Source organism: Mobula birostris, chromosome 1 (genome assembly GCF_030028105.1).
Source record: "Mobula birostris isolate sMobBir1 chromosome 1, sMobBir1.hap1, whole genome shotgun sequence".
Taxonomy (NCBI): domain Eukaryota; kingdom Metazoa; phylum Chordata; class Chondrichthyes; order Myliobatiformes; family Myliobatidae; genus Mobula; species Mobula birostris.
In genome coordinates, this window is record NC_092370.1 from 225,747,350 (window position 1) to 225,762,524 (window position 15,175).

Below are 15,175 nucleotides of genomic sequence, written 5' to 3' on the forward strand. Positions count from 1 at the left end.
TATTATCCCTCTCAACCCCATTCATCCTGGGAAAATGTGAAGTGATTGATTTTGGAAAGTCGAATTTGAAGGCAGAATACAGGGTTAACAGCAGGATTTTTGGCAATGGAAGGAACAGAGGGTGCTTGGGGTCCACATCCATCAACCCCTCAAAGTTTCTGCGCAAGTTGATAGGGTTGTTAAGAAGTCGAATGGTGTGTTGCCTTTCATTAGTCATGGGACTGAGTTCAAGAGCCGCAAGATAATGTTGTAGCTCTGTAACCCTCTAGTTAGATCACACTTGGAGTATTTCTTTTTGGTACTTTGAACATTGTGATGTGTTTATTTATTATAGGTCATATTTATGTGTACTTCACGTATATAGGTTACAAAGGAAAGAGTGGTATCGTTGCTTTTGTTGCCAGTGGGAAGTCTGGGGTTCTGAGGGGAGATAAATCAACGTGATGGAATGGTGGAGAAGAATTGATGGACCAAATGGCCTAATTCTGCTCCTGCGTCTTATGAAGCGAGGATGTGGTGGAGAATGTGCTTTTGTATAAGCTTCAGGAGTAACAGATTGTTTGATGAGTGCTGGGAGAGTAGAGTGAAGAAGCAATGGTAATAAGACCATAAGATGTACTGGAGAAGCAGAATTAGGCCATTCAGCCCATCAAGTTTGTTCCACCATTTGATTATGGCTGATTTACTATCCCTGCCTTCTCCCCGTAACCTATGATGCTGTTACTAATCACCCTCTGCTTTAGAAAGGGTTCGACCAGATAAAACTGCATGCAGATCTAGTGCCAGCAATCCTGAGGGAAACTTAACTACTAGATGGTTCAATTCTCTCTTTCGCCTCTATACCAGGTTAGACGACCAATTTGTACATCAATCAATCATCTAGCCTGAATCTGCTCCGATGTCTTGTGGTCTTATGAACCTTTACAAAACAGAGACTTGACCACAGCCGGCGTTCAGTTCTGGGCACGTGCCTCAGTAATGGTTGAAGGCAGAACCTAGTTGGAAGGATAACTCCAAGAACGAAGGACCTTAGTTTGTGGTGCACTGGTGAAGCTGTAGTTCTCTTGTAGTGGAGAAGATTGAGTGGGACTCTGATATCGATATTTAGAACTGTGAAGAAGTACAGAGTTCAGTTGTTTGACAACAGGGTCAGAAACCAGAGGAGTCAATGAAAGTAATTAGCAAAAAAAGAGCCAGAATCAGATGTATTGTCAATGACTTACTGTATGTGATGTAAAATTTGTTATTTTGCGGCAGCAGTACAGTACAAAGACATGAAACCACTATAAATTGATCGAGGCTGAGAGGGAAATGGATCAGTCTTGATGAAACGGTGGAGCAGACTTGATGAGCCAAGTGGCCTAATTCTGCTCCCATATTTATGGTCTTAGGGGCTAAGTTACAAACGTAAATAGGAGAAACGCAGTAGTGATCATGGACAATTCAGAGATATGATGGCGGAGAGGAAGAAACTGTTGCTAAAATGTTGAGTATGTGACTACAGACTCCTGAGCCTCCTGTCTGATAGTAAAAATGAGAAAAGAGCATGTCCTAGCTGGTGAGGGTCCATACCGCCTTCCCTTCCCTTCACGAGACGAGACGAGATGCCTCCTCTTGAAGACGTCCTCGGTGGCCGGGGTGGTTGTGCCCCCGATTGAGCTGGCTGAGTCGACAACTTTGTGTCTCCTTCTGCGATCCTGCACGTTGAAGCTTCCATACCAGACGGTGATGCAACCAGTTAGAACACTCAGTCATGCTTAGCATGTCGGAGTAACTCAAGGAAGAGCATTTTTATGTGGAGAGTGATAAGGATCTGGAATGCATTGTCTGAAGGCTTTGTGGTGGCAGGTGCAATTACCGTGTTCTGTAGAGAGCATGGTTAAGATCTTGCAAGCAAATAGTTTACGCACGGGATCCGGGAAAGAGTCGGGGAGATGGGACCAGCTGAATTACCCACATACAGAACCAGGATAGCAATGATGGGCCAAATTCTCCCTCCTGTGCTGTGTTTAGTTTAGAAGCTTCCATCTAATGTTTACAATGTCACGTCAGAAAATGGTTACATGATTCATGTTGTGGGTTATTAATTAGAGAACAGTGATTCAGAAACAGGTTCATTATCACTGACATGTCATGAAATTTGTTGTTTTACGGCAGCAGTGCAGTGCAACACATAAAATACGATGAAGTACAGTAAGAAATGTCATATAATATATATATCCACTCTAGATACATAGATAAGTAGTGCAAAAAAAAGAGCAAAAATACTCACACTCTCCCTAGGCCTCCTGTCCCATGATCCTCTCGTATCCCCTTTGCCATTCACCTGTCCAGCTCTTGGCTCCATCCCTCCCCCTCCTGTCTTCTCCTATCTTTTCAGATCTCCCCCTACCCCTCCCACTTTCAAATCTCTTACTATCTTCTTTCAGTTAGTCCTGACGAAGGGTCTTGGCCCGAAACGTCGACTGTACCTCTTCCTAGAGATGCTGCCTGGTCTGCTGCGTTCACCAGCAACTTTTACGTGTGTTGCTGAGCAAAAATAGTGCTGTTCTCTTGAACCAGGTCAACACAACATCAACAGTCTCCAGCAGCTGTGACGGTGGTCAAGCCAGATACATTAGGGACATTTAAGAGACTCTAAGATGGGCACATGGATGAAAGAGAAATGGAGGGCTATGTGGGAGGGAAGGGTTAGATTGACCTTGGAGTAGGATAAAAGGTCAGTACAACATCAGTGGTCTGTCGCAGCTCTGTCTCTGGTTCATGGGCCGAGATCTCTGGCTTAACCTTTACCATACCTCCAGCTTTGTAAAATCAGATTCTTCTCACTTCCGCTTGGATCTTTTGCCAATTGCTGTGTCTTCCATCTGTGAGTGAACTGCCTCTCCAAGCCCTTAACTCCCAGTTCCTTCCTCTCACTCATTCCATGAGTTCCCCCACTAAGCCTCCACTTACAAGTTTAGTTCATAGATTACTACAGCACAAATTAAGCACTTCAGCCCATGATGTTGTGCTGACTCTTTAATCTACTCTAAGGTTAATCTTAACCCTTCCCTCCTATATAGCCCTCCATTTTCTATCATCCAGGTGCCTATCTAAGAGTCTCTTAAGTGTCCCTAATGTATCTGCTTCTATCACCACCCCCAGCAGGACATTCCATGCACTCACCACTCTGTGTGTAATAAAACTACCTCCGACTGTCCCTCTATACTTTGCTCCAATTGCTTTAAAATTATGTCCTCTTGTATAAACACTGCCATCCCGGGAAAAAGTCTCTGGCTGTCCAATCTAACAGTGCCTCTTATCATTTTATACACCTCTATCAAGTCACCTGTCAACCTCCTACCTCCTTCACTCCAGTGATTAAAGCCCTAGATTGTTCAGCCTATCCTCATAAGACATTTTCTCTAAAGCCACACAACATGCCGGAGGGACTCAGCAAGTGAGCAGCATCTATGGAGGGGAATACAGTCGAACTTTTGGGCTGAAACCCTTCATCAAGACTTCATCGATGCTGCCTGACCTACTGGGTTCCTCCAGCATTTTGTGTGCGTTCCTCTGGATTTCCAGCATCTGCAGAATCTCTTGAGTTTACGGTTTGCTCTCCAGTCCAGGCAGCATCCTGATAAATCTCCTCTCTACTAAGATTCCAGATCCTTCCTATGACGAGTCGACAAGAACCGAGCATGGTAATCTAAGTGTGGCTTTGCTTTGATCTCCTTTGCAGCTGGTCGCAAGTCGTTTGTCCTTGAGATGAACGAGTCGGCGTCGAGCCGGATCCTGAAACTGGAGAAGGAAAACCAGAGCCTGCAAAATGGGGTTGAGGAACTCCGGCAAGCCTTGCTATCGGCGGAGGAGAGCAAGGCCAGAGTTGCTGAGCTGGAGGCAGAGAACAAGCTCCTCAGCAACAAGGTCTGAACTGGCATCTGAACATTCTGGCTTCCAGCAGTCTACAAAGTTCCTAATGTCATTGTCCCTCACAGGAGGGGAGGAATCATTATCAAAATCAATTTTAATATCACTGGCTTTGGTCGTGGCAACAGTATATTGCAATAGATAGACAGGTAGATCGTGTGTGTGTGTGTGTGTGAGACCTTTAGAAGATAATCATTGATCCTGGGGAGGCTGATGCCCATGATGGCGCTGGCTGAATTTCCAACCTTCTGCAGCTTTTTCCCATTCTGCGCAGTGGCCCCTCCATACAAGATGGTAATGCGGCCAATTAGAATGCTCTTCATGGTACGTCTGTAGAAAATTTGTTAGAGTCTTTGGTGATAATTCCAAACCTGCTCAAAGCTTTCCAGCAAGAAATGACTATATCCCCACTTAAGACATTAAGAAGTTGGGGCAGGAGTAGACCATTTGACCCTTTGAGTCTGTCCCACCAATCAGTGGGATGGTGGCTGATCCAACATTCTTCAGAGTCCTGATGAAGGGTCACAGCCCGAAACATCAACTGTTGATTCCCCTCCATTGATGCTGCCTGACTTGCTGAGTTCCTCCAGCATCTTGTGTTTATTCCACAGGTCCACTGTCCTGCCTTTTTCCCATGCCACATGATTCTCAAAGCTCAGGAATCTGTCGATGTCAGCTTTAAATACACACATAGATTCTGTCCCCATAGAACTCTGAGGTTAGGAGTTACAAAGGCCCTCAAACCAACTAGAAAATTACTCTTCCTCATGCTTCAGATACCATTAAGCTGAAAAGAGTGCAGCAGATCTACACTGGGACGTTGCTGCGACCCGAGGGATTGAGTGATAGAGAGAAGTTGAGCGGGCGGGCCTTTTATTCATTGGAGACTGAGAAGTTATTTTATTGAAGTGTATAAAATCATGAGGACTATAGACAAGGTGAATTTTTTTCCTAGGCTTGCGAAATCAATTCAAGTTAAGTTTATTGTCATTTAACTATATACAAGTATACCGTCAAACGAGACAACGTTTCTCAGAACCAGGGTGTAAAGTACAGAAGTACCCATAATAAACATAACACACAATGAAAGTAAGGATTAAATCTACAGATGAATCACACATAAGTTCGGCTGAAAGGCCTGCCTCCATGCTATATAAATCTGTCTCTGTTAACAATGTTTATACACCAACTTTCTTGTAATAAGGGTCAATATTCCAGTAGTCTTCAATATTATCTGCTACTCTTGTGTGCTTAGTCCATAGTCATACAGTTATTTAGCATGAAACAGGCCATTTGGCCCAGCTCATGTCTTCCCACAAGCTAGTCACATCTGCTTACATTTGGTGCATAGCTCTCCAAACTATTCCTGTCCATGTACCTATCTAGATAGGTTTTGAATGTTGCTCATGTTCCTACCGCAATACTATTTCTGGCAGCTTCTTCCAAATGCACACAACCCTTTGAATGAAGAAACTGCCTCTGATTTAAATCTCTCCCCTCCAATTTCAACGAGATCCCCCCTCATTGTTCTAAACTCCAGTGAGTACAGTCCCAGAGCCATCAAACACTCTTCATATGTAACATTTTCATTCCCAGGATAATTCTTGTGAACCTCCTCTGGACCCTCTCCATTGTTAGTAGATTCTACCTCAGATAAAGGGCCCAAAACTGTTTACAATACTCCCAAGTGCAGTCTGATCAATGCCTTATAAAGCTTCAGCATTACATTTTTGCCTTTATGTGACTTCTCTAACCCAGGTGATTTGTCTAACCCTTTCCTCCGACATAGCCCTCCTTTTTGCTATCTGCCATGTGCCTAACAAGAGTTCTAAGATACTTCAGGATGTTAGGCGAAAGGCACTAAAGATGTTGGCTTCATTCTTCCAGAGGGACCAAGTTGACTTGTATTCTCTGCCTTGCCGTCAGGTGGGGAGCCTCCATACGGAACTCGAACAGGAGAAGCAGAGCAACCAAGACATGGGCACCCTGAGCGAGGAACTTCTGCAGGACAAGGCCAGGCTACAGGACAGCCTGGACGTTCTTCAGGCTGAGAGAGAGCGGCAGGTAACACAAAACACGAGTGGTATTGTGTCGGAATGTGTGTGGTGACATTTCGGACTAAGACTCTCATCAGGACTGGAATACTTAACATCTCCAGCATCAGCACAATCCCTTGCGTTAGGGAACAGGGGGATACAGGTCTCATGCAGCCTGGTGAGCCTAGTCTTTCATCAGGATTCCTCTGTAGATGCTGCCAGACCTGGGTTTCTCCAGCATTTTGTGCTTGTTGCTTTGGATTTCCAGCAGCTGCAGAATCCGACTGGTGAGTTGATTGCATTGGTTAGTAATGCTCTGCCGTACCATGTGATTACTGAAAAGCGGGTATTCAGGGCCCCGAGCAGTTCACCTGTGAGTCTGTTGGGGTTGTCTACTGGATCCAGTGCTCCTGGTGTGGACTCCCCACATCGGTGAAACCTGGTGCATATTCGTCGAGCACCTGAATAGACGAGATTTTGTGGTCGTCATCCATTTTAATTTTACTTTCCATTCCCATTCCGATGTTGCAATGTGCCCTTGTTTACTGTCATGCTGTGGCCTCTCTCAGGTCTGAGGAGCAATACCTCACATTCTGTTGGATAGTCTGCAGTCTGATGGTATGAACATCGATTCTTCCAGCTTCCAGCAATTCCTCCCCTTCTTGTTTTCCCATTCCCCACTCTGGCTCTCCTCTCCCCACTTCTCTTCTCCTTACCTGCCTATCATCTCCCTCCAGTGCCCCTCCTCCTTCCCTTCCTCCCATGGTCCACTCACCTCTCCTATCAGATTCCTCCACCTTCCCCCTCACCTCTTCCACCTATACCCTTCCAGCCTCTCACTTCATTCTCCCTCCCCTACCCACCTTCCCCCTCACCTCTTCCACCTATACCCTCCCAGCCTCTCACTTCATTCTCCCTCCCCTACCCACCTTCCCCCTCACCTCTTCCACCTATACCCTCCCAGCCTCTCACTTCATTCTCCCTCCCCTACCCACCTTCCCCCTCACCTCTTCCACCTATACCCTCCCAGCCTCTCACTTCATTCTCCCTCCCCTACCCACCTTCCCCCTCACCTCTTCCACCTATACCCTCCCAGCCTCTCACTTCATTCTCCCTCCCCCACCCACCCACCTTCCCCCTCACCTGGTTTCACCTATCCCTACCTTCTTGTCCTCCTCTCCTTTCCCTACCTCCTTATTCTGACTACTTCATTCTTCCTTTCCGGTTCGATGAAGGGTCTCGGCCCAAAGCATTGACTGTTTATTCCTCTCTATAGATGCTGTTTGACATGTGGAGTTCCTCCGGCACTTTCTCAGGTGCGTTCAGGGGCATACCCCAGAGGGATGAAGTTAAATTGGTTTATTATTGTCACATGTACCAAGGGACAGTGAAAAACTTTCTCCTGCATAAGATCCATCCAGATCATTTCATCTCATCAGTTCATTGGCAAAGTACAACGGAAAAGCAATAAAATAATAGAGTATAGTTTAAACACAAGAGATTCTGCAGTTGCTGGAAATCCAGAGCAACTTAAGCAACACACACAAAATAGAAACATAGAAACATAGAAAATAGATGCAGGAGTAGGCCATTCGGCCCTTCGAGCCTGCACCGCCATTTATTATGATCATGGCTGATCATCCAACTCAGAACCCCGCCCCAGCCTTCCCTCCATACTCCCTGACCCCCGTAGCCACAAGGGCCATATCTAACTCCCTCTTAAATATAGCCAATGAACTGGCCTCAACTGTTTCCTGTGGCAGAGAATTCCACACATTCACCACTCTCTGTGTGAAGAAGTTTTTCCCAATCTCGGTCCTAAAAGACTTCCCCTCTATCCTCAAACTGTGGCCCCTCGTTCTGGACTTCCCCAAGATCAGGAACAATCTTCCTGCATCTAGCCTGTCCAATCCCTTTAGGATCTTATACATTTCAATCAGATCCCCCCTCAATCTTCTAAATTCCAACGAGTACAAGCCCAGTTCATCCAGTCTTTCTTTATATGAAAGTCCTGCCATCCCAGGGATCAATCTGGTGAACCTTCTTTGTACTCCCTCTATGGCAAGGATGTCTTTCCTCAGATTAGGGGACCAAAACTGCACAAATGCTGGAGGAACTCAGCAGGCTGGACAGCATTTATGGAAAAGACTAAACAGTCGACGTTTCCGGCCAAGTCCCTTCATCAAGACTACTCTGATACCTAATAAAGAGGGGAGTGAGTGTATGCTCATGGCCTTCTGCTACTGCAGCCCATCGATTTCAAGGTTCAACATGTTGCGTGTTCAGAGGTGCTCTTCTGTATATCACTGTTGTAACGTGGTTACTTGAATTACTGTTGCCTTTCTGTCAGCTTGAGTCAGTCCGACCACTCTCCTCTGACCTCCCTTATTAACAAGACGTTTTCACCCCCGAGACCTGCTGCTCACTGGATGTCTTTTTGCACCATTCTCTGTAACTAGTAGATTGAGCATGAAAATCACAAGCAATCAGCTGTTTCTGAGAGACTCAAACCACCCTGACTGGCACCAACAGTCATTTCTCAGTCAAAGTCACCTACATCACATTTTTTTCCACGTTCGTGAAGTTTTGTGTGAACAACAACTGAACCTCTTGACAGTGTCTGCATGCTTTTATGTATTGAGTTGCCGCCTCATGTTTGGCTGATTAGATATGTGCATTAACGTACAGATGTACCTAATAAAATGGCCACTGTGTGTATAAAGGAGAGGAAAGAATATTGTATGCATAGAGATTGTGTTTAATCTTGCTCAACATGTGAGTTTTCTGTAACTTTCAGTAGTGCAGTGACCTTTTGATACGTTCTCCTTTTTCTTGTCTCCAGGTAAAGGCGCTGGAGAAGGAGAATGAACATTTAAACCAGGCCATCACTTCACTCAGGGAACGTTCGGAAATCAGTGCAGAAGCTAGGGTGAAGGACATCGAGAAGGAGAACAAAATCCTCCACAAGACTATCTCAGAGACCACCAATCAGTTAGCCAAGTTGGAGTTCGAGAAGAAGCAGGCCCACAGGGAGATTCTGCAGTACAAGGAGAAGGAGGAGCGGGCTGAAGCACTGGAGAAGGATGTCTCCAGGCTCGAGCAAGACAATGAGCAGCTTCAAAAACACGTTGCTTCCTTGAAGATCACGTGTGAGAGTGTCAGCACTTTGGAGCAAGAGGTTTCGAACCTCGAGCTGGAGAACAGCAAGTTGAAAAAGTCTCTCAACAGCCTGCAAAACTCCCTGATCAAGTTGGAATCAGTGAAGAAGGACAATAAGCAGCTGGACGAGGAAAACGTGGAGCTGAGGAGGACGGTGGAGACCATGAAGTTTGCGAGGACGAAGCTTATCAAAGAGGAAATGGAGAAGCGTGAGCTGGAAAAGGAGAAGGATGAACTCAGGAAAAGCGTGGAGCTGTTGAAGTCCTTGAACCGGAAGTCGGAGCGGCTGGAGATAAGCTACCAAGGTCTGGAATCAGAAAATCAGAGACTTCAGAAGGTGCTAGACAACAGTGAATCTAAAGTCCGCCAACTAGAAAAGGAGCTCCAGGATACTGAGAATGAGAACCATGTCCTGCAGAGGAACCTGGAGGAGCTGAAGGTCTCCAGCAAGAGACTGGAGGTGCTGGAGAAGGACAACAAGACGCTGGAGCACGACGCAGCACAGCTGGAGAAGGAGAAGGCAACGCTGGACAGGGAGAACAAGCGGCTATGGCAGCAGGTAGAGCTGAAGGATGCAATCCTGGATGAGAACAGCCAGAAGCTGTTGAGCCTGGAGAAGGAGAGGCGAGCGCTGGAGAAGGATGTGGGCAGGTACAAGGAAAGCACCAACAAATTGAAGGAGCTGGAGGTCGACTACAAAGAAGTGGTCAAGCAGTCCACCATCAACACAAGGACACTTGCGACTCTCAGAGAGGTAGGACATCCCTCAGTTACTACAAACATCAGCGGGAATGCCAGCATTAGAACACTACAGCAGAGTAGGCCTTTCCTTATACAGTCATACTGCAATAAACCCTACAGCCCAATCAGTGCATGCCAACCATCAACCACCCATTCACACAAACCCTACTCTAGTCCCATAAGACATAGAAACAGAATTCAGCCCTCAAGTCTGCTCCACCATTCCATCATGGCTGATTTATCTTCTCTTTCAATCCCATTCTCCTGCCTTCTCCCCATCACCTTTGAAATCTTTACTAATCAAGAATCTGTCAACCTCCGCTTTAAATATACTCAATGGCTTGACCTCCACAGCCGTCTGTCACAATGAATTCCACAGATTCAGATGAGGAAATTCCTCTTCAACTCTGTTCTAAAGAGATATCGTTATATTCTGATGCTGTGCCCTCTGGCCTAGATGCCCTCACTAATAGAAACATTTTCTCCACATCCACTCTATCTAGGCCCTTCAATATTTGATAGGTTTCACTGAGGTCCCCCCTCATTCTTCTAAACTCTAGTGAGTACAGCCCAGAGCCATCAAATGTTCCTCATACATTAAAACTCCTCCCTCTCCCTCCCTCCCCCCCCTCCCCCTCCCCTCTCTCCCTCTCCCCCTCCCCCTCCCCTCTCTCCCCCTCTCCCCCTCTCCCCCTCTCCCCCTCTCCCCCTCTCCCCCTCTCCCCCTCTCCCCCTCTCCCCCTCTCCCCCTCTCCCCCTCTCCCCCTCATCCCCTCATCCCCTCATCCCCTCTCCCCCTCTCCCCCTCTCCCCCTCTCCCCCCTCTCCCCTTCTCTCCCCTCTCCCCCCTCTCTCCCCTCTCCCGCCTCTCTCCCTCTCTCTCCCCCCTCTCCCTCTCTCTCCCCCTCTCCCTCTCTCTCCCCCTCGCTCCCCCTTCCCCTCTGTCCCTCCCCTCTCCCTCTGCCCCTCCCCCTCTCCCCCTCCCCCTCTCCCTGTCTTCCCCTCTCCCCCCTCCCCCTCTCTCCCCCCTCTCTCCCCCCTCCCCTCTCCTCCTCTCTTCCTTCTCTCCTCCTCCCCCTCTCCCCCTCTCCCCCCCCTCACCCCCTCTTCCCCCCCTCCCCAACTCTCCCCCTCTCCCCCTTCTCTCTTCACCCACCCAGACAGCCACAATTTCTTGCATTCGGCCTATATCCCTCTGAGCTCCACCTGCCTCGACCACTTCCTCTGGCTCTTTGGCCCATATACTCACACTGTCTGTGCGGGAAAAGTTGCCCCTCACGTCTCTTTTAAACATTTCCTCTCTCACCCTAAACATATGACCGTAGTTTTGGACTCCCCGAGCCTGTTACTGTCCACCTCTGCCTCTCAAACTGTATACACTTCCACGATGTTGTCTCTCATTCTCCTACCTTTAAAGGAAGAAAGACCTAGCCTGGTATGGAGTGCTAAGGCCCAGGTGCAAGTTGATGGGTCTGGGGAGAATCATAGTTCAGCACAGGTTAGTTGGATTGAAGGGCCTGTTTCTTTGCCGCAGTGACTCTAGCTTCCCCATAACTCTCTATCATATTTCCAGAAGCATTGCCTTCTTTCTTACTAAGTCTGAGATATGCTACCCTGAAACGTTCTCTTTAAAACACATCCACAATACTTCACAGAGTGGTTGGGGCATGGAATACACTGCCTGAGTCAGTGGTGGAGGTAGATAGACTAGTGAAATTTAAGAGACTACTAGACAGGTATATGGAGGAATTTAAGGTGGGGGGGGTTATATGGGAGGCAGGGTTTAAGGGTTGGCATAACATTGTGGCCGAAGGGCCTTACTGTACTGTGCTGTACTGTTCTATGTTCTATGTTATTTTTTCTAGTTATTGGATTACTGGTGGTGGAAATGTTGGTAATCTGGTTACAGTGGTCACTGCTGAACTCTGGTCTCTATTCCAGGAACTCTTCCATGAGAAGCTGAGGAGCCAGGAACTCTCTAATGAATTGGAAAAGCTCAATCAGGAGTTGGAGAAAATTGGACTAACCAAGGAAAGACTTCTGCAAGAGGAACACAACAATGATGATAAGTAAGAGCAATCCTCTAATTCCTCAAAGAATTTATTCTTTATAATTCTTAATTGTAATTATAATTCTTCACAGAATATTTAGGAAAATGGGATTAGCTCAGGGAGGCAAGCCTTTAACATTTATGTGGAGCACTGTTGCAAGGAGGCAGCATCCATCATCAAAGACTGTCACCATCCAGGCCTTGTTCTTTTCTTGTTGGAACCATTGGGCAAGGGCTACAGGAGCCTTGAGTCCCACACCAACAGGTTCAGGAACAGTTATCACCCCACAGCCATCAGGCTTCTGAACCAGAGTGAATATCTTCACTCACCTCAACTTTGAACTGATTCCACGACCGACAGGCTCACTTCCAAGAATTCATGCTCTCAGTTCTTACTTTCATTTGCATAGTTTCTCTCCTTTTGCACATTGTTTTTAGCTTGTCCGTCTTTATCTGTTTATGCATAGTTTTTCATAAATGTTATTATATTTGAAAAAGGATCTAGTGCTTTCCCAGAGTATGCAACAAATAAACTCTTCTCGGGCGTCTATCGGTTTAAAATGGATACCTGCACCTGACTTCCATAAATACCCATAAGAAAATGAATCTCAAGGTGGAATATGGTGACATATACATACGTCGATAATAGTAGTTCATAGTTGAACTATGAACTTTCACATCAGGGGTGATGGTAAAAACAGATACATTAGGAGCATTTGAGAAACTTTTTGATAGGCACATGGTTGATAGAAAAATGGAGGTTATGGTGGAGGGAAGGATTAGGTTGATCTTAGAGAAGGTTAAAGGGTCAAAAGGGCCGATGTTATTTCCTTCTTGTGTTGATGTAATTTGAAACAATCATTCTTGATGCTGATAGGGGTGTTGAAGCTCTTTGCGTCCATGCTGGGCTTTTTTACAAAAAAGAGGCAATTACCCTAATCTCACGGTTTGTAACTTTGTAGGTTAGACCTCGTCCATTGTTCATCCTCATAAAGGCAAAAAAACAAACTGCTGGAGGAACTCAGCAGGTCGGGCAGCATTTGCAGAGGGAACTGAACAGCTGACATTTCAGGTTGAGACTTTTCATGGACAGTACAGGCCCTTCAGCCCATGATGTTGTGTCAACCTTTTAACCTACTCGAGAATCAATCCAACTCTTCCCTCCCACATAGACCTCCGTTTGTCTTTCATCCATCTGCCTGTCTCAGAGCCAAGTCCCTAGCGTATCTGCTTTTACCACCATCCCTGGCATCCATTATTCTCTGTGTAAAGAACTTACCTCTGACATCCAGGTAATTATCTGACTAAACGATAACAGGAACTGGAGCATTAAGATGCTGGAATCTGGTACAAAACAAAAGAGCTACTGGAGGAACAGAATTGGCACATGGGTGAAAGAAAAATGGAGGGTTACATGGGAGGGAAGTATGAGATTCATCTTGGAGTTAGATGAAATGCCTTACAAAAGTATTCAGCCCACATCCCTTTGTTCACATAAACAAGTATTACAACCAGGGATTTCGATCAATTTAACTGAGAATTTTATTTGTGATTCTCGTGCTCCTTTTTTTCACTGTAGAGCCCAAAAATCATGGAAATTTGTAAAGCATGAAAAACTAAACTTCAAAAATGAAATATCAACAGTTCAAAAGTGTTCATTTCCCTTTGCTCAGCACTTAGTTGGACCACCTCTCAAAGCTACTACAGCCAGTAGTCTCTTAAAATAAGTCTCATTTAGCTTTGCACAACATTATGGAACAAGATTTGTCCATTCCTTCGTGCAAAATTGCTCAAGCTGTAACTGGTTAGTTGGGGAGTGGTGGTGCACAGCAATCTTGAAGTCTTGCCAGAGATGTTCAATTGGGTGAAGGTCAAGAGTCTGACTGGGCCACTCAAGAACATCATTTTTCTTCATTTGAAACTATTCCATGGTTGCTCTGGCAGTGTGTTTTGGGTCGTTATCCTGCTGAAAGACAAATTTCCTCACCAGTTTAAGTTTTCTGGCAGAGTCTAGCAGATTTTTATCTAGGATCTGTCTGTATTTAGTAGCAGTCATCTTCCCATCAATCCTGACCAGACTTCCAGTACCTTTTGCTGAAAAGCATCTCCATAGCATGATGCTACCTCCACCATACTTAACAGTAGGGATGTTGTCATCCCGCTGATCCGCAGAATTGGATTTATGCCACACGTACCACTTAGTGTTGAGGCCAAAAGGTTCCACTTTAGTCTCATCCAACCACAAGACCTTCTTCAACATCTTTACAGTATCTTCTAAGTGACACTTTGCAAAGTCTTTGCGGGCAAGGATATGCTTTTTTTTTTCCAGCCAGGGCTTCTTTCTTGCCACTCTTCCATAAATGCACTTTTTGTGCAAGGCCTTGGAGATTGTGGAGCCATAAACTTCACCTCCAGTTGCAGACACTGACTCCTGATCTCTCTCGGTGTGACCATTGGCATCAGAGTAGCCGCCATTCATCTCCAGCGACTAAGTTAACAGGGACAGCCTGACCTGGGCAGTGTGGCTGTGCTTTCTTATTTTTTCCACTTTTTCACAATGGACTGCACTGAGCTCTGAGATTTGTTCGGTGTCTTTGAGATGGTCTTGTACCCTTCCCCAGATTTGTGCTTCTCCATGATCATTTCCCTGACTTGTCTTGAATGCTCTTTTGTCTTCATTTTGGTTTGGTCTGTTGAAAATCTGTAATACTGTTGGACCTTACAGAGAGAGTATAGGGGGTATCTATTCAGGTGATCCTCCAATTTTCCACATCAACAAATTGGGTGAGTTGGTAAGATAATACTGTATATTTTACCTGATAAAAGTCAGTGTAGTAATTACAAAGAGGATGAATACTTTTTCAGCCTCACCATTTTGGTTTTTAATTTTTTCGTAAATTATTGACAGGTTTTGGAATAATTTATTTGATTTGACATGATGCACAATGTTTTGTAGATTAGCTCAAAAATCCTACTTCAATATATTTCAAATTTCGAAAATAAGACAGCAAAATGTGGAGATAGTTGGGGGGGCTGAGCACTTTTTCAAGGCACTGTAGAAGGTCAGTACAACATCATTGGCTGGAGTACCTGTTCAGTGCTATAATGTTCTCAGTTCCAGACCCTCTCTCAAGAATTGAGAGCAAGAATACCTTTCCTCAAAACTCCCCTGTAATCCTTCTACCTTCTACTTTAAGCCTATGTTACTGACTGCTTTGTCAAGGAAAATAGATCTTTCATATTTACGCCATCTTATTTATTGATTTATTGAGCT

The 15,175-nt window shown here is 45.6% G+C and overlaps 1 protein-coding gene across 2 annotated transcripts in view; it reads left to right on the top strand.

Annotated features, from left to right (window-relative positions):
* Nucleotides 1-15,175, top strand: part of ccdc88c (coiled-coil domain containing 88C) — a 256,545-nt gene that overhangs the window by 165,350 nt on the left and 76,020 nt on the right. For both annotated transcript variants that reach the window (XM_072272687.1, XM_072272697.1), the window contains 4 exons: nucleotides 3,728-3,912; nucleotides 5,842-5,979; nucleotides 8,794-9,864; nucleotides 11,793-11,920. In XM_072272687.1, coding sequence (XP_072128788.1) covers nucleotides 3,728-3,912; nucleotides 5,842-5,979; nucleotides 8,794-9,864; nucleotides 11,793-11,920 — 1,522 coding nt within the window. The remainder of the gene's footprint in view (nucleotides 1-3,727; nucleotides 3,913-5,841; nucleotides 5,980-8,793; nucleotides 9,865-11,792; nucleotides 11,921-15,175) is intronic.